Raw genomic sequence first — 18699 nt, forward strand, 5'->3', positions numbered from 1 at the left:
AGGGGGGGGGGGAAGAGAGAGAGAGAGAGAGAATTAGTCACTGACAAACTGTGAAGTTGTTGAAAAACAAAACCCTCACCATTCTCAAAAGATTCAAGTTTTAAAACTTGAATATAAAACTGCCACTGTCCTGTAATACTGAAACTCAGATAACAACTTTCATTGTACTTTTTGATATCATTTACGTTTATCCCCTTCATCAGAGGCGTGACCCAACAGATATCATGAGAAAAATGTGAAACTATTTTGGTAAAGAATGAATTATGGCAAGCAGGCTCACCTTGTTCTTGTTTCTTTAACCAAACCAGACCTGACTAGGAGGACGTGCATGCAAGAGAGATCGCAGGTCAGATTCTGTTCCTTACTGATACTGAAAGTTCTTCCACAACAAAGTAAGGCTCAGGAGTAGACCTGCTCTGCCATTCAAACAAATCACATCTGACTTGTACTCCACACCCTGTTTGCCTTTGATAGGACTCGATATATTAACCCTGAAAAATCAATTGACGCAGAGAATCACTGTATCCTAGTTTTACAGTCTTTGGGGGAGGGCAGTTTTGTGTTTCACTGGCCCTTTAGTGAAAAAGAAGTTTTGATTTCATTTCTCACAGCTCTGATTCACTTAGTGATTTTAAGATTCTCACTGCAACATAGAAACAAATGGCAAGTTTTCATTCTGAATATTTTTCAAAACCTTTTTAAAAACAGCACCATGAAGTCAGGCCAGCATTTAAGCACTGCGTTGAGACTTCCAACCTAGGAAAATGATTGTAAAAGTTACCATTGTCCCAAAACCATCAATGAAGGAGGTAATGAAATGTCACCAAAAGTTCAGATCCCAACCACATTGTTAACCTAGCTATCTATCTCTTTGGCACATCTCCCTGTACAGCTGGAACAGTATATGCGGATTCCCCTGCCTGTATGCTCCGACTCTTGAGCAGGTTAGGATGTCTGCGTGCAGATCGGAAAGCAGAACTCCGTTCAGCACCTCTGCTTCCTCAGGAGTTTGTGGAGATTTGTTATGACATCGGGAACCCTGGCAAATTTTTACACGTGTGGTGAAAAGTGGGCTGACTGGCTACATCACAGTGTGGTGCGGGGGCACCAATACTCCCGAGCATAAACTTAATGCGTCACAGGCAAAACCCTCCCCACCATCGAGGACATCTACAAGGAACCCTGCCGTCGGAGAGCAGCAGCAATTATCAAGGATCCACATCACCCAGCACACGCTCCGTTCTTGCTGCTGCCATCAGGAAAGAGATATAGATGCCACAAGACTCACACCACCAGGTTCAGGAACAGCTGCTACCCCCACCCCACCCCCCCCCCCTCATCCCCACAACAAACTCAATCAGGGCTCTTACTTTTGCACTTTATTGATTTTTTTAAAATCTTTGCATTGCACAGACAGTTTGTGCACATTTCTTGATTTATATGTACCTTGCACAGTTTTTATTTTGCTCTACCAATAAGTGGCAATCCTGCTGTGCCCACAGGAAAAGGAATCTCAGGGTTGTATGTGATGTCATGTATGTACTCGGACAAGAAATCAGAATCTGAAATCCCTAATAACAAGCAGCACCAGTCCGAGAGATGGACTCAGTGTCCAATCTTAAAGGTGGGGAGCAAACTTTTGGCTAGATTTCTGACACAGGATGATTGGAGATTGTCTGTATCTGCATGTAAACATGATGTTTCAACAGTTGAACAAACTGCCAACTAGTTTCATCGAGGCTCCCACGTGAATCTATAGCCTATCAGGAGTCAGAAGCCTAAATAAATCAGGTAGGTTGACAGTGGTGCAGGTGGGAGAAGCTGTGGTCTCCGGGAAACACCAGTTCCTGATGTTCACACCTTGTTGCAGTGAGGGAGGGGGATCAGCTGCATTACCAATCAAAACATAAAATATAGGAAACACTGAGCAGGTCAGGCAAAACTGGTGGGAAAAACTGATGATGTTTCCGATGAAATAACCCCCGAGGCAGATACTTGGACTGAAAACGTTACTCGTTTTTCTTTCCCAAATGCGGCCTGACCTGCTGAGTGATTCCAGCATACTTATTTGCAATTCCCAGAACCTGCAGTATTTCTGATTTTCAAATCCGTGTTACAGCCACCTTCCAAATGTTCTCTGAGCTGAAAGAACATTTCTGGGCATTTCCAATCTGCAGGCATCTTACCGTTCAGCCACTGTGAGGGGCTGGGTCTTGAAGCGATCAGATGTTTTGCGGTTCACCCCGGGGTTAATGTAGCGCTTGGGTCTCCGCCGCATCTCCCAGCTGGATGCAACTGCTGCTAGAGCAACGCTGGCTGTGTCGTGAGTGCCATTACCACTAGTTCAGGAGAAAGAGAGAGAGAGAGAGAGAAAAGAGTGCAAACATGGAAGTGAAAGAAGACAACAGTGTGAGAGTGGAGGAAGGCAGAAGGAAGGAGCATTGAAACAGGAGGCTGCAGATGCTGGAATCAAACAAAGTGCAACCTGCTGGAGGAACTCAGTGGGTCAAGCAACATTCGTGGGAGAGAAAGAATGGTCGCTGATTCGAGTTGAAATCCTCTACCTCGATAAATGGCCTCAGAATGTTGACCATTCTTTTTCTCCCACTGATCCTGCTGTACAAAATGAGTTCCTCCAGCAGATTGTGTTGATGAAGTGTGAGATTTAACCCATTGGTGTCTGCTACATTGTTTGAACAGGAGGAATAGTACCATCTAAATGCCCCTGGTTCAGTGCACGTACAGGTAGTTTAATAGAATCCAGCATTTACATTTCCAAAACCTTTCCTCTGGCCTTGAATGGTTAATTGAGGCAAACTTCCAAACAGAAACAATCAATTGGATTGTATCAAACTACCCACCACTGAGAACCTTAGCAAAGTAACAAAGGGACACATTGATCTGAAGCCTTGCCATCATTCCGTTCTACCATTTCACTGCAATTTAAACCAAGGAGGCTGAATTGTAGATTCAACACTTTATTTCACTGTTACTGTATTTTGGTCAATTCCTCTGTCTCAAACTGCCAAAATGGTCCTTCTTCATCTGCGCCCAACATGCAGTCAATTTCCCACTGTCATCACATACGTGCTTATTTTCTCTAACTTCATTTCCCTGTTACTTGAGAGAGTTTGCCTGCTCCTTGGAGCTGATGTTTGGTAATGTGAGGGCTCCCTATTATCATTGATCTTTGTAAAAACTTTCTGCAAACCTGTCCTTGTGGTAACCTGCATTCCAAGACCACCAAGGATCTGCCTGTGCCATTGAAACAGCACTTTTTATTTGCAATACTGCAACTGTGAATATTTATTTATCTATGCTTTGATATTTATTATATTCATTTTCTCCCTTGGTGCATCAAGCTCACTTAATTCAGACTTACAGTTTGTTAATGTATTTCACGTACCGGTGTAGCATGAATTTCATTGCGTTGGGACATTGTACTTATGTGTATGACAATACACATCAGCCAGACTTGTCCTTGCTGCCTGAGATACCCTAATCCCATTTTAGGCTACAAGTCAATGATATGTAAGCAAAAGTTGGCCGTTCAACCCATTGAGTCCGCCCTGCCATTAAATGAAGAGCTGATCCATTTTCCCCACTCAGCCCCACTGCCTGGGCCTCTCTCCTTAACCTTTGATGCCCTGGCTAAACAAAATCCTATCTATCTCTGCCTAAATACACCCAGATGTCCCTCGACATCTACCCTCTGTCTAAAGAAATTCCTCTACATCTCTGTTCTAAGCAGATAGCATTTAATCCTGAAGTTGTTCCCTCTTATCCTCGACTCTCCCACCATGAGAAACAACCTTTCTACATGTACACTTTCCATGCCTTCCAACATTCAAAATGTTTTCATAATATCACCCCTCATTTTTCTAAATTCCAACGAGTACAGGTCAAGAACTGTTGAACGCTCCTCGTATGATATTTCTTTCCTTTCCAGAATCATCCTTGTGATTTCACTCTGAATCCTCCCCAATGTCAGCACATCCTTTCTTAAATGAAGAGGCTAAAACTGCTCACAATCTCCGTGAGGTCTCACCAGGGCCTTATAAAGCCTCAGCATCACATCCTTGCTCTTATATTCTATTCCTCTTGAAATTAATACCTTCTTCACCACTGACCCAACTTGCCAGTTTACCTTCAGGCGATCCTTCACGAAGACTCCCAGGTCCCTCAACATCTGGGAATTTTCAATTTTCTGCCCATTTAGAAAATGTTGCCTGTTTATTTTTCTACCAAATTGCATGACCGTGCACATTTTGATATTGTATTTCGTTTACCACTTCTCTGCCCATTCTCCTAACTGTCTTAGCCTTGGCACAAGTCAATCTACTGCGTAAGCACGTCCACTTCCTAGCCATCACTCAGGAACGAAGCAAGGAAGTCATTCGTGACTATTGGGAAACCTTTGCATTCTGAACCATGTCTTCTAGGCAAACCAACTTTTACCTCCTTGTGCCGGAGCATAGAAAACACAATCTGTAGGCATGCAAAACGTTAAAGTTCATGTGCAAATTCCATATGAGTGTATGAATTTCGCATGCCAAACCTCAGTGTCTGTTGGTCAACATTTGTATACTGATCAGATATGCATTTGGCCACATTAGGTTAGCCATTCACCATGTAGCTCATTGCTAACATCTGGGACAACACCAACAGTAGCTCATAGTGCCATGGTTATACAACAGTGAAATAGGCCTTTCGGTCCAACTCATCCATGTTGGCCAAGGTGCCCTTCTAAGCTAGTCCCATTTGCCAGCATTTTCCCAATTACCTGTTACCTCCTTCTTTCGGAACTGTGCTCCTCCCCTGGCCTCCGCCCCCCCCCCCTCCATTTTGTTTGGCCACCTGTCTACATTTTATTCAGCCTTTATTCTGACACCTTCCTATTCTTTGCTCAGGCCTGCAACGTCGGTAATATATCTTCACTTTCTTTTGACGCTGAGAGACCAGCTGAGTTCCTCCAGCATTTCTAAGCTTTTATGACAATTACAGCATCTATAGACTCTCACTACATCTCGATGAAGGCCTCAAGCCCAAAACATTGGTTCTATATCTTTATCTTTGTTGTATAAGGACACTGTTTAACCTGCCAAGTTTCTCCAGCTTTATATTTTTACTTTCGTGTTTTACTTCCTATAAACCTTTCCTATCCACAAACAAGTATCTTTGAAAAGTTAAGATTGTACCCATCTCTTTCACTTCCTCTGGCAGCTCATTCTATATATTCTACACCCTCTGGGTTAAAAATTACTCCCAGATCCATTTCAATTCTTTCTCCTTTACCTGATATTATGCCCTCTGGTCTTAGATTGTTTTAAATTTAGACATACAGAATGGTAACAGGCCCTTCTGGCCCACGAGCCCCTGCTGCCCAATTACACCCAATGCACCTTAAAATCTGATGACTTTATAAACTTCTGTAAGGCTCACCTCATCCTACAATGCACCTTAAAATCTGATGACTTTATAAACTTCTGTAAGGCTCACCTCATCCTACTGTTGTCCAGGGAAAATAGTCCCAGCCTCTCCAGTCTCTCCTACTACTCAAGCCCACCTGTCTCAGCAATGTCCTTGTGAATCTTTTCGGCACCCTTTCCGATTTAGTTACATCCTTCCTCCTGTTTACCGACCTGAACTGCGCACAATACACTAGGTGTTCTCTATGTAGAACACTGCACTACAGCCCAGAAACAGACCCTTTGACCCATCTAACGCATGATGAAGTATTAATCTGCCCAGTCCCATTAACCTGCACTTGGACCATAGCCCTCCACATGCCTCCTTTCCATGTTTATAACCAAACTTTACTTAAATGTCAAAACTGAGCCCACATTCACTACTTTTTCTGGCAGTTCATTCCACACTCCCACCACTTTCTGCAGGAAGAACTTCCCCCTAATCTTCCTTTTAAACATTTCACCTCTCACCCTTAATCCATGTCCTCCAAATCAACCTTTTTTTGACTATGGCTCCCTTAGAACTCTACTCAAAGTTTATGGGACCTCTTCCCTGTGAAACAGTCAAGTTGGTTTCTTCTGTACTTCTCTCCAACTGAATACAGAAAAAAATATTTTAATAAAATATTTTATGATTTCAGTCCACAGCCCCCCTTAACTGAGCTGGGGCCCCCATTGAGAATGGCTGCTCTAGATCATGTCATCTCATTAGCTCTATTTTAACACAGTTCCAGATGTCAACAAAACCTAATGTGACGTAATTTTCAAGGATCTGATTGCCAGTTTGTCATCAAGTTCCTGGCTACAGGTTTTCTTTTTGTTTGCAAAATTGGCAACAAAAGTTGTGCCGGATATTAGAATTTAGTTACCAGAAAACCATGCTCAGGAATACATTAATGTCAGTGATTCAGTATCAGAAGTAAGCACCCAACTGTGGTTATTCCATTGTGAACAAATGACCTCAAGACCTGAGGCTGACCAACCAATGTGTTACACGTGGGCTGGGAATACCAATCAAACTAGACAGAAAACCTGCCGATCAATGTATCGAGCTGAAAGTCTTCCAGTCATTATTAATTCAAATTGGAGGCAAAGCCAGGCTCAGCACTTACACTTTCTGTTCAGTGCCACTGTTCATCCCCAGGAATGTGCTGCACAGAGATCCCACAGAGACCCGCGTGTTCACCACCCTCTCCTCAGGAAGTCGTTTGCTACTGTGGCCATAACAGGAGACTTTCCGTCCCACCGGTAGCTTGTGAACTGCATATCTACCAAAGAAGTTAACCATTAGAGTTGCACTGGGCCAATGGAGCAGAGTCAATTGGGCACGAATAGGGTAGATCCTCGTTAAATAGAAGCATTGCCACACATGTGCTCCACAGTCTCTAAAGATTTGGTCCCATTGATTTCAGTACCATCCACCAAGAGGAAAATGCCTGCCTGGGTTTAAAGTAGTTCTCATTCAGCAGTTCACTCATGCATCCATGTTCTGAAAGAACTTCTAACCACACCCACCCCCCCCCCCCCTTCAACAACTCATCTCAACATTAGATCCCTCCATTCCATTCTCCATTTATTCATCTTTCTCTTACAGTCACCTCAACCACTCCTGATGACACTGAACTGTGTAATAAAAACTGATTAAAAAACTCAATTCTTTATTGCCTCTTTATATATATGTTTCTTCTAAATTCCCTCAGAGATTAAAGCAGCAAAAGGCATCACAGTCAATGGACTGTGAGTTCGAGTGGACTGTGTTGAAGTTGAACATGAGCTGTGGTTTGCACATCTTTATTATGATCCTGTATTCTCTACTGAAGATGGACACTGCTCCCTACTGGAAATCACAACTTGGCCTGGGACAAGTTAGAGAGGGACAAGTTAGAGAGGGACAAGTTAGAGATGGACTGACTGAGGCTTGGTGCAACCAATGCCACAGTCTACAGTCCTCCCTTTACTGGACACTGAGGGGCTGAAACTAAAGAGGTAGTCCCTCAAACAACAGAGGGGGAAGAAACAACAAGGTGCCACAGGGATGGTAATGGTCTATTTAGAGAACAAATGTAACAATGTACATTGATGGGAATGTATAGATATAATTAACACTGAGTGTGAAAAGACCAAACAGTTTCTTTTATTGTAAATTATTTATTGTGAATAAAATCTATTTTTGGGGAAAAAAAAATACATCAACCCACAGCTATGTCCACTGTTCTTAATGCTAAATACGAGTAAGGTCATTGGCCTTCAGTTCTGTATACTTGGTTCTGCTGGAGTCAATGGAAGGGAGTGCAGCCGGAAGACATTTCTCTCAGGTCTGTTCGGTGCTCATGACCAAAGGAGGTTTTCTTCAGGACAATTTAATGACTGGCAGAGAGACTGATGTATTTGCTTTCTCATCAAAAACATTTGAGTGGACCTCAGCCAATCACATAGGAGCACTTGGTAGAGCCCACACTAGACTATTGGACATGTACCCATTGATATTTAAAATGGCTGATTAGCTGATCCTTAGAAAAGATGTGAGAAAATGAAGGTAAAAGCATGGTGATACATTCCTAATGTTAATCAGCTAAAGTAATAGAGGTCAGCATGAGCCACAATTCTGTAATTAGAACTGTTTGGTTTATGATTAATTAACATTTTAATAAAGAACTTGAAGTGAGAAAAGTATCAAGATGATGAGATGTACCAGTTTTTGTTTTGACTTTGGAAGCATGAATTCAAAATCTGTGCACTTGATAGACCTTGTGGTGCGTGAAACAGTTGAAGTCACTGTGGTAAACCACTGTTATACTGCGATTGGCTGCTACCAGCTGGACACACCTCCTGAGACCGATCCCACCCTTAGCCCCTTGTACGCCACCCTTTTACTTTTGCTCTGACCAGTCAAAGTGGATGGTTGTTTGATAGTGTTCCAGTCTTTCGTGAATTATTGATAGTACATCAGTCACTTTGGTTAAATGCTTCATCTTATTTGGAAGACTTAACTTATTTAAATGTCATGGTCACCTCTGTGGAACATTGGTTCACCATCTCATAAATCTGGATGTCTGACCTGGATTTCATGCACACATTCATTGGGTGCCCGATGTACTATTCCCCGACACAACTGGAATTTGGTGCCTCATGAGTGTTAGAGACCCGAGCACAGAGCTTTATGGCATAAGTTGGTCCACATTTTCAATCCATAACTTTTGAAGTGGTGAACAACTGGTTTAGAGCTAAAGGTGATTTGAAATGGAGTTCTCTTTCTCTCCTGAAATCTATATTAAAACCAGAGACTTAAAACCAAGGAAGCATTAGTCACCTGTGGCACCCACCCAGCAACTCAAGCAGACATTACATAACATTAGAAGAACGTCACTGTGAACTGGTAGAAATGAAAGCTTAGCACTCCATTCAGTCTTTCCTGATTAAACTGCAAGTAATATATTTTATTAGTCTAAGTAGAACAGCAAGCCACATGATATTAAATTTCATACCACAACTAAAAATATTGGAATGATTAACATCTTTAGATTGTGCTACTCAGGGTTTGCAGCTATTTGGCAGGCATGTAAACCTTCTCTAGTGCTTGAGGTTTTTAGCTAAAAGTATAATACGATGTCTCCATGCAAAATAGTCAAGAGGTTTTCTATAGCGATCACATAATGAGAAAGGAAAAGGAAAGTGAAATATATTTAAGACAAGGTTGGATAGATTTTTTTTATATAGCAAGAGAATTAAGGGATATGAGGAAAAGGCAGGTGTGCTCGAGATGAGCCGATCATCAGATCAGCAACGGTATTGAATGACAGAGCAGGCCGGATGGCCGACTCCTGCCCCTATTTTTCATGTTCCCGTGTTCTTGTCAAAGGATGGATGGAGTAAAGAACAATGAAAGGGAAGGAGACAGTAAAACAAAGCGAGGTGAAGGAGCAAGTTCAACAGAAGACAAATAACTCTTTTCACTAGATGCTGAAGCCACATGTGAATTTTGATATTTTTTTTGTGTGTGTGGCATTTGGGGTAGCTGAGGACAAATACTTCATGTTTAATTTTTTTCCAGAATTTGGCATGATTGGCAACTGTAGTGTTCATTGTTCATGCACAATTGAGAAAATGATCCATGCCCTCATTTTCTCCTGTTTAGACTACTCTAATTCTTTATATCAGTCGTCATTATTCCATCTGCAACTGGTGGAGAATGCTGCAGCAAGGATCCTGGCTGGAGCCAAGAAGAGGGACCATATCACCTCTATTCTCACCTCCCTTCAATGGCTGCCTGCACAGCTCAGAATAGATTTTAAAGTTCTCAATTCGTTTACAAAACCATCAATGGACTAGCCCCCTCCTACATCACCGCGCCCCCCCCCCCCCCACCGCCCCCAGGCCAGCCAATTCAGGGCACTTGGTTGTTCAGCGCCCAAAATCTTGAAACTGGATCACCACAGGATACGGACCTTGCAGCAACAAAATGGTGTGGAGCTTGGAGACAGGATGTTGTGACACAGAAACAAGAACCATCTAGTTCTTGAATCCATCAAATTTTTCTGCTTTCTCCAATGCTGCTCCACCTGGAATGATAATAGTTTAATGTCATAAGATTTTAAGTAGTCCAAATTAACATGAAATAAATTAGGTTAATTTTCTTTCACTGTCAATAAGAAAATCTTTATCTAAATCATCAGAAATGAATGGCGATAACTTTGAAGGGTGACTGAATCCACCACAAAAAACAATATTGAATTTTCAATATCACAACTTCAAGTAGTCTTGCTTCAACTTAAAACACAAATGCTCATCTGTTCTGTGGAGGGAGACCAGTGAATTGGGTCTCAAGGATAGAAAATCTCCATAGGAGAGATAGAGACTTTTCCAAACCATGAGTCACATTTTTATCTCGTGAAGACGGGAATCACTCAGCTTGTCCCATGCTACCAAGTCTTCATTCTTATTGTTCCTTCTACATACTGTACAAGGAACTCATTCTTTCCATGCAGTTCCCATTAGTATTTTGTAGGGAAATTTCAATGTCCTTTGTTCCCCAAAGTTTGAAAGGTACACGTAGAGTTGGCCTGCTAAAAAAAACACTCTGATTTACAGTAATACTTATCAGAAGGTTCATTTTCCTTTTCCTTTCTAGAGCATTTAGGAATAACTGTGACCATTTCATTGAGATCACCAACTCCCCGAGCAAATCCTTGACACCCTTGTACCTGGCAATGTGATCTGCCCTAGTTTCCATCAACTGGCTCTCCTCGGAATCCATAACACTTGTGGTGGCAGCTGGGAAGGATGGGGTGAAGGGACCGGTCGGGTGGGTTTCGTGGAAAGTGATAATCTGGTGGGCAATATGAGTGTCAGCCTTCTCACCAAATGTCCAGGGCACTGGCACTCAAAGGGCCCCTCTCCTCTCACTGTCGAGAAACAGAATAGGAAATTTTAAGAACAAGTTCAGCAAGGAAAATGAAGTACCTTTCATAAATCAAGAAATGAAAATGAAGGCAAGTATTGAAGAGACAGAAACAAGAATATTACCTTCTTATAACCTTTCTCAGGCAGAAAACAACAATCCCTTCTTCACCACTCTTGGATAGTTGTGTTTCTGTGATGGAGCCACCATGATGGTCTTTTTATTTCCAATTATTCCAATTTCCAATGCAAAGACTAGGCACAATCTGTTGGTGGAACTCAGCAGGTTGAGAAGCAATTGAGGAGGTGGGGGGTGGGGGGGGCAGACAATGAACAGTCAACGCTTCCTCATTGAGATTCATTCTTCTCCTCCCATTGCTGCTCAGCTCACTGTTTCACCAGCAGATTGTGCAAAGTTTCAGCTTTCAGAAGTCTGCAGATGGTGGAAGCCTGGATCAACACACAATGTGCAGGACGAACTCAGAGTGTCAGGGCAGCTTCCTTAGAAAGCAATAGCTGGTCGACCCACTTCAGGCTGAAAATATCTAGTTTCCAGCAATTCATTCCTACCATTCCCCTCACCACCTAACTTTCCCTCATCTCTCTTGCCCTATTCCTCCTTCTGCCCCACCTTCCTTCCTCCTGATCCCCCGTCCACTCACTTCTCTTCCTTCTTCCTCTTAGAGTGCATGTCTCTCAGCCCTCTGCTCTTTCCACCTATCACCACTGAACTTTCTTTTCTTTGTCCTCCTGTCTGTATTCACCTATCAGCTGCCAACCTGTGCACCTCTTCCCATCCCCACCACCACCCACCTTTTTATTTGGCCGTCCACCTGTTTCCTGCTTTTCCAGCATCTGCTGAATGGAAGACTAGATTTTTCCATAATTAGATTCTCATATTGACATTAACCATCACTCTTTTATGAATCCAATGAGCACCATGCACTCAACAGTAACATGTGCATTATATTTGACCTCCCTAAACTCATGGTTCACCCTTCCCTGTACAAGTGAATTTGAAGCTTCAATTCCACTCTGCCTTAAGGAGCCTACCAGGTTAAGAAGCAATCCACAACATCCTAATATCAAGCATATTCACCTTCAAGTTTAATATCATCTGACTGTACATATACAACCTGATGAAACAGCATCTCTCCAACCATGGAGCATTCACATAAACACACAATACACAGTACATAATGATCACACACATGTATAAAAAATATTTGGGATGATTTTCACAGTTACAGGATATTGTTCATCAGCTTCACAATTTTGATGCGTCTTTGCCTTTCTCTTGATGGTAATGGGTTGACGATACTGTGCGCTGGCTCTTCTATAATTCTTTGAGCCTTTTTAAAGACAGTGCTCCCAATATATGCCATCTATAGGGGGAAGAGAGAGACCCAGTGATCCTCTCAGCTGACTTTATGATCCTCTGATCTGGCTTTTGGTCTGATGCTTTGCAAACAGGCAGGACACTCTCTGTCGTGCTCCTGTAAAAGGTTTATTATTATTTTGGAGTGGTTGGTGGAAATCCTTCTTTGGCATTTTTTTCCCCCCTTTGTCTCCATGGTCCCAATGTTTATTGCTGCATAACCTGGCAAAAACCAAGTAGAGGAGACCGAGAGGATCATGCGCAAGGAAATTAGTAGCTTCCATCTCCTGGTCAGCCCATGTGGTGGACAGAGAACAGCGGTGTGGTAGGAGGATGTACACGGATTGAGGAGAAATGCACATTCTGGGGAGGGAAAGTGATGGGGGTTTGCTAGGGACCTGAGGGCAGAAATGAATGATCCAGGATTGGGGGAATACAAACCTTTTTTGAGTTGCCCAGTGGGTGTAGGGGAAGGGATGTCAAACCTACTGCTCCTGCTCCACAAAGTGGACTCCAGCAGCCACAACGTGGAGAACTCATTTCTCCTCTGCTCCAATTTCCCAACCCCCTTGCGAACCTGTGCAGCAACGTTTCAAATTTGGTTCCCAGTTGTGCTCTTAGTTAACAACCTACCAATATCTGACAACCATCAAAATATCTGAGAGGTTTTGGAGTCAAATTTGTGTGGTTCGTTTCTAGCCACCTGATCCTCTCCCATCTCGCAAGGCAAGAGTTCAAACTGGCTTTTTTAATTTTCACATGGACTATGAGGTAACAGGCTCCTTAAAGTCTTTTAAAAGCATTCCCTTTGGAGAGCTGCAAATGCAAATTTTTTATCCTACTTGCGTGAGCTGGATTCAATCCCAAATTCCAAAGTTTAAATGGCAGTGCTAAGGCCAATTGTATTTGAAACCTTAAACTGACCAGTGGCACAGAGAGTGGATCTCTCAGTGAAATGAAGGAGGGAAGACTGTTCCAATTTACCGATAGATCACAAGAGAAAAGGAACAGAACTAGGCCATTCAGCCCATCAAGTCTGCTCCACAACTCCACCCTGAGCCAAACTATTCTCACCTCTCATTTCAATTTCCAGCCTTTTCCCCATATCCCTTGATATCCTGACTAACTAGATACCTATCAATCTTCTCTTAAATTCTCCCAGTGATCGGGCCTCCACAGCTGGATGTGCCAATGAATTCCACAAATCCACGACCCTCTGGCTAAAGAAATTTCTCCTCATCTCTGCTTTAAATGGGTTCCTTCTAATTCTAAGACCGTGCCCTCTTGTCCTGGATTCACCCACCAAGGGAAACACCTTATTCACATCTACTCTGTCCAATCCTTTCTGCAATCAAAAGGTCTCTATGGGATCTCTTCTTGTTCTTCTGTATTCCAATGACAGTCATACAGCACCGTAACAAACCTTTTGATAATTATGATATCGTCATTTACACATTAAGTACATATGCACTGAAATTCTTATCAGCTGAGCAGCCAAACAACTGTTAATAGAATAACTCTACTAATCGTTTACATTAAATTACCCCGTATTCAAGGGATACTAAATATAAAACATAGATAAATATTCACAGTGACAGTTTGTGAAAGAGAAAAGATGTTATTTCTGTGGTGCAGACAGGTCTTTTAGTCGCCCGAGAATGAATTATTGTTAAGAGAGAATGGGGGAGTTCAAGAACCTGATAGCCATTGGAAACTAAAACACTGTTCTTGAACCATCTGGACCAGGCTTCTGTAGTTTCTTTCTGAAGGGAGCAGTGAGAAGAGGTTGTGATCAGGTGTTGGGGGTCCTCGATGATGATTGTTTACCACCCAACCCTTATCCCACTTAGCAATACGATCCATAGCCCACTATGCCATGATGATTCAAATACTGGCCCAGATGCTTCTTAACCATGGTAAGAGTCCCTGTCCCGATTACCTTCTCATGCAGTGGGTTAATAAATTCAGAGGAGCAAAATTCATCTCCAGTCAGAAGCATCCAAGAACAGCGAGCGCTGACTGCCAATCTGATTTGCATATAGATTGGACCAGTCAAATTGGTAAAAATACAGAGGAGGAGGAATTCCTTGAATGTTTACGGGACGGTTATCTAGACCAATATGTCGAGGAACCAACTCGGGAGCAGGCCATTTTAGATTGGGTATTATGCAATGATAAGGGGCTATTCAGCAATCTTGTTGTGCGAGGCCCTTTGGGTAGGAGCGATCACAATATGATCGAATTCTCACTCGACATGGAGAGTGATGAAATTAAAACCGAGACTAAGGTCCTGAATTTAAATAAAGGGAATTATGATGGTATGAGATGGGAGTTGAGTAAGATTGATTGGGTGGTGTTTATGGGGGAGTTGACAGTGGATAGACAATGGAAAGCATTCACAGATCTAATGAAGAAATTGCAAAAATCGTTTATACCGGTTTGGCATAAAAATAAACCAAAAAAGGTGACTCAACCATGGATAACAAGGGAAATTAGAGACAGCATTAGGTCCAAAGAGAGAGCATATCAATTGGCCAAAAAAAGTACCGCAACCGAAGACTGGGAGCAGTTCAAGATGCACCAAAGGAGGACAAAGGGATTAATCAAGAGAGCAAAACTAAATTACGAAAGTAAGCTTGCGGCAAATATAAAAACCGACTGCAAAAGCTTTTATAAATATGTCAAGAGGAAAAGATTGGTGAAATCCAGAGTAGGTCCCTTGCAGTCGGAATCAGGGGAATATATAATGGGGAATAAGGAAATGGCAGACCAATTAAATTCTTACTTTAGTTCTGTTTTCACAAGAGAGGATACAAATAACCTCCCGAGGATGTTGGGAAACATAGAGACGAATGCAAGGGAGGAACTGAAAGAAATCAGTATCTCTAAGGACATGGTCTTGGGGAAATTGATGGGATTGAAGGCAGATAAATCCCAGGGCCTGATAATTTACATCCTAGGGTACTTAAGGAAGTGGCCATTCAGATAGTAGATGCTTTAAGAATTATTTTCCAGAACTCGATAGACTCAGGATCAGTCCCCATGGATTGGAGGGTAGCTAATGTTACCCCACTATTTAAAAAGGGGGGTAGAGAAAAAGCGGGGAATTATCGGCCGGTGAGCCTTACACAACATCCATAGGAAGTGAAACCATGTTTCAGGCCTGAGGCCTTTATTGGAATTAGGAAAAAAAATACAGGTGGATAGATGCCTGAATGAGTGGGGGGAGGGGGAGAGAGAGAGGGAGAGGAGGAAGAGGAAGAGGAGAAACACAAGAGAACAGGTGGGAGGATAGAAGAGGAGAAAACTGTGGTGATGGGGGAGGGAGCACAGGGTAACTTTCACCCCTGGAGGAAAATTAGTGCCTCAAAAGCATGAGGTGGTAACAGAAGCAGAGAGAAGGAGCAGGGGACTAGATGTGAATCAAAGTCCATGATAAATCCTAAAAGGCAACAACTACTTTAAAAGGAATCTATTATTTGGAAGAAATCCCTCATTTAACTTTAGAAAGGTATTAGCTTACTATAACAGTTCAAGCATTAATATAGACATAAGCACAGTAAGAGGCCGACCCAGAAGCCTGTGTTGCTTTACATCCAATTACATCCAACTGACCTACAACCTCCCGTACAATTTGAAGGGTGAGAGGAAACTGGAACACCCAGAGGAAACCCATGCAGACACGGGTAGAACGTACAAACTCCTTACAGACAACGCTGGATTCGAACCCTAGTCCCGATCACAGGCTCTATAAGAGTGTTGCGCTAACCACTAAGTTAACCGTGCCACCCTAATATTTGAATAGAATTCCTTATCAACTTTCAGTATTAATTTCCTTAAAATAAATAAGCTAAATTCTCCACTAAGATTATAGAAGGAAGAATTATTAAATTATAGTTCAAGTTTATTTGATGGACTGGGTCATTGGTGTGCCCATCCCAAGAATAGCTTAAATACTTTGTAATCTCACTGACCAGAAAGCAATCTTTGTAGCAGGAGTTCAACATACTGCCTGGTCTTCCATTCCCAGGCCAGGTTCAGGTACACATACATATTCAAAACAAACACTCACACTCTGAGAGTCAAAGGAGTGACTGCAATAGGGCTGGGTCTCAAGATGAGTTGGGCATGGATCAGATGGAATTTAAGGCATGAATGATGGGAAGGAATCATACAATGGTCACAGTAGAGAAAGAGTCCATTTGGCCTTCTCATCTGTGCTGCCTCTCCATTGGAATCAACTCTCACTGCTCAACTCTCACTGGGAAAAGTGAGGTAAAAAAGCATAATGGTTTCTTGTTTCTTAGTCTTTGGCTTGGCTTCGCGGACGAAGATTTATGGAGGGGGTAAAAAGTCCACGTCAGCTGCAGGCTCGTTTGTGGCTGACAAGTCCGATGCGGGACTTAGTACAGTGTTTCACAATACCTTTCACATTGCTATATCATCCAGAGAGCCACATTTAACACAGGAAAGGTGAAAGCTGTTTAATAAATGAAAGAACAGGGTGGCATTACAACAACATACACCCACCTCCAATTGCAGCAGTCCTTTTAATCCCAAAGTGAGGCCAGTTATCTTGGATAGAACAGATCAGGAATTTAAACTGGGAGATTTCAAATGGTCTTATCAATGCAATCAAGTCCATTGTCATTTGTGAGATACATCAAAGCAGGAAGGCATTGGTTAGCTGAAAGGACTTCTGCTATTGGTGGATGCTTATTACCAATGTATCCCATTGGTTGATTGATACACAGAAAGAATAAACTAATATTCAATTGCATACAAATCCTAGGAAACAGTTTACAAACTTTCTTTAAATGTCCGAACAATTATAACAGTTCAGCAAAAACTGAATTATAGAAACCTGCATCACATTTAGCAATTATTTTTCATGATTCAAGGGGCTTGTGTGCAATAATTATTATTAAATTGGTTTTTACTGATTGATTTACAATCCATTCAAACTTACCTTTTGATTCTATTTTTAAAATGGCTCTATCCAATGGGAAATGAGAGGATATTCCTTCACTTGCAAGACAGTCAATCTTTGGAATTCTCTGACTAGATGTGGCATGAGTCAAGGACATGTGGTTGTGCAGGAAGGTAAAAGGTCAGCCATGATCTTATTGAATGATGGAGCAAGCACGAGACTAAATTGGCCTCATGACCTTCCCCTGCTTCTATTACTCAGGGTCTTATATTTAAACATGCATTTAAGTTTACTTGTCACAAATTACCTAGTACTGTGAAAATGGTTCTTTTGTAAACAGACTAACAGATTATTCCTACAGCCAATGTAAAGAACCAATTAGACCATGGACTTGCAATGGAAAGGAAAATCATTCAGCATCAAGTAAAGACAGCGTGATAGCACAGATATGGGGATCATTCAGGAGCCTGATGGCTGTGGGGAATAAACTGTCTTTAAGGCTGTGCTCTAACACTCTGAAGTCTTCACCCTGAATGACTTATGCTCTAATAGGTGAATATAAAATATCCTGCACAATAGTTTGGGGAAAATTAAAGGCGATTTGGATAATATTTACATCAACCAAGATCATATTATGCAGTCATAGCCTTGTGCTCCAGTATGGGAGAATAGCTTGTAAATATTACAGTACATAACATGTAGACCAGTCATTCTCAACCTTTTTCTTCCCACTCACATACCATTTTAAGTAATCCCTATGCCACAGGTGCTCTGTGATCAGTAAGGGATTGTTTAAAGTGGTATGCAGGTGGAAGGAAAAAAATTTGAAAACCACTGTTTTAATCGTACCTAATTGACTCATTATGTGGACGGTTTCATAACTCCAAAGGAAATGGGCCAATGACAATTTTTCTCAAGTAAAATATTTCAGTTACAATTAGGTCTAGAGCAGTGGTTCTCAACCTTTTTTCCCCACTCACATCCCACGTTAAGCAATCCCTTACTGATCACAGAGCACTGAAGGTGTAGGGATTACTTAGTGTGGTATGCGAGTGGAAAGAAAAAGGTTGAGAATTACTGCTCTAGACCCTCTGACTGAGAAGGATCATCTTAGCAAGTATCTGTTTCTCATTACATACTGTAACTGTGGAACCTCGCTGTGTTTAAATGAGTTCTTATACTTCCTACATTACTGCAGTCCTCTTCATATTATTTTATTGGTTAGAAAATACGACGTGATGACTTGAAGTCAGGAAAGGAGCAAATATGGTCCTCATTCAGATCCTTGGGCAGGTCGATATATTCCGAGCTTTGAAATCATTAAAATACGGAATAACTTCTGCATACACACACAGCATGGCTTTACTCTGACATTTGAACCAGTCATTACTAACCTGCACCATTCAACCAATGTTTGACAAAATGTGTCTACAGATTAACTCATTGCACAAAAGACCAAGGGCCTATTGATGTATAATAGGATGATACATGAACTTGCTGCCATGAAGTACAGATGGGAAAAATGG

The 18699-nt window shown here is 41.9% G+C and overlaps 1 protein-coding gene across 15 annotated transcripts in view; it reads right to left on the reverse strand.

The window, feature by feature from the left end:
* The window catches only part of LOC138746697 (supervillin-like), a 209926-nt gene that overhangs the window by 116164 nt on the left and 75063 nt on the right, over window positions 1-18699 (reverse strand). For 7 of the 15 annotated variants that reach the window (XR_011347043.1, XR_011347042.1, XM_069904998.1 and 4 more), the window contains exons 2-4: window positions 10670-10870; window positions 6581-6736; window positions 2187-2339 (exon numbers count right to left, since the gene is read on the reverse strand). The exons of 4 other annotated variants lie outside the window; for them this stretch is intronic. Coding sequence is in view for 9 of the 11 variants with exons in the window: in XM_069904998.1 (XP_069761099.1) it covers window positions 2187-2339; window positions 6581-6736; window positions 10670-10722 (362 nt within the window). In the remaining 2 variants the exon portion in view is untranslated. Of the gene's footprint in view, window positions 1-280; window positions 346-2186; window positions 2340-6580; window positions 6737-9913; window positions 10003-10669; window positions 10871-10991; window positions 11090-18699 lie in introns of those variants that run through there. 4 more of the 15 variants (XM_069904996.1, XM_069905000.1, XM_069905002.1 and 1 more) reach the window with 4 other exon arrangements.

Source organism: Narcine bancroftii, chromosome 12 (assembly GCF_036971445.1).
Source record: "Narcine bancroftii isolate sNarBan1 chromosome 12, sNarBan1.hap1, whole genome shotgun sequence".
Lineage (NCBI taxonomy): Eukaryota > Metazoa > Chordata > Chondrichthyes > Torpediniformes > Narcinidae > Narcine > Narcine bancroftii.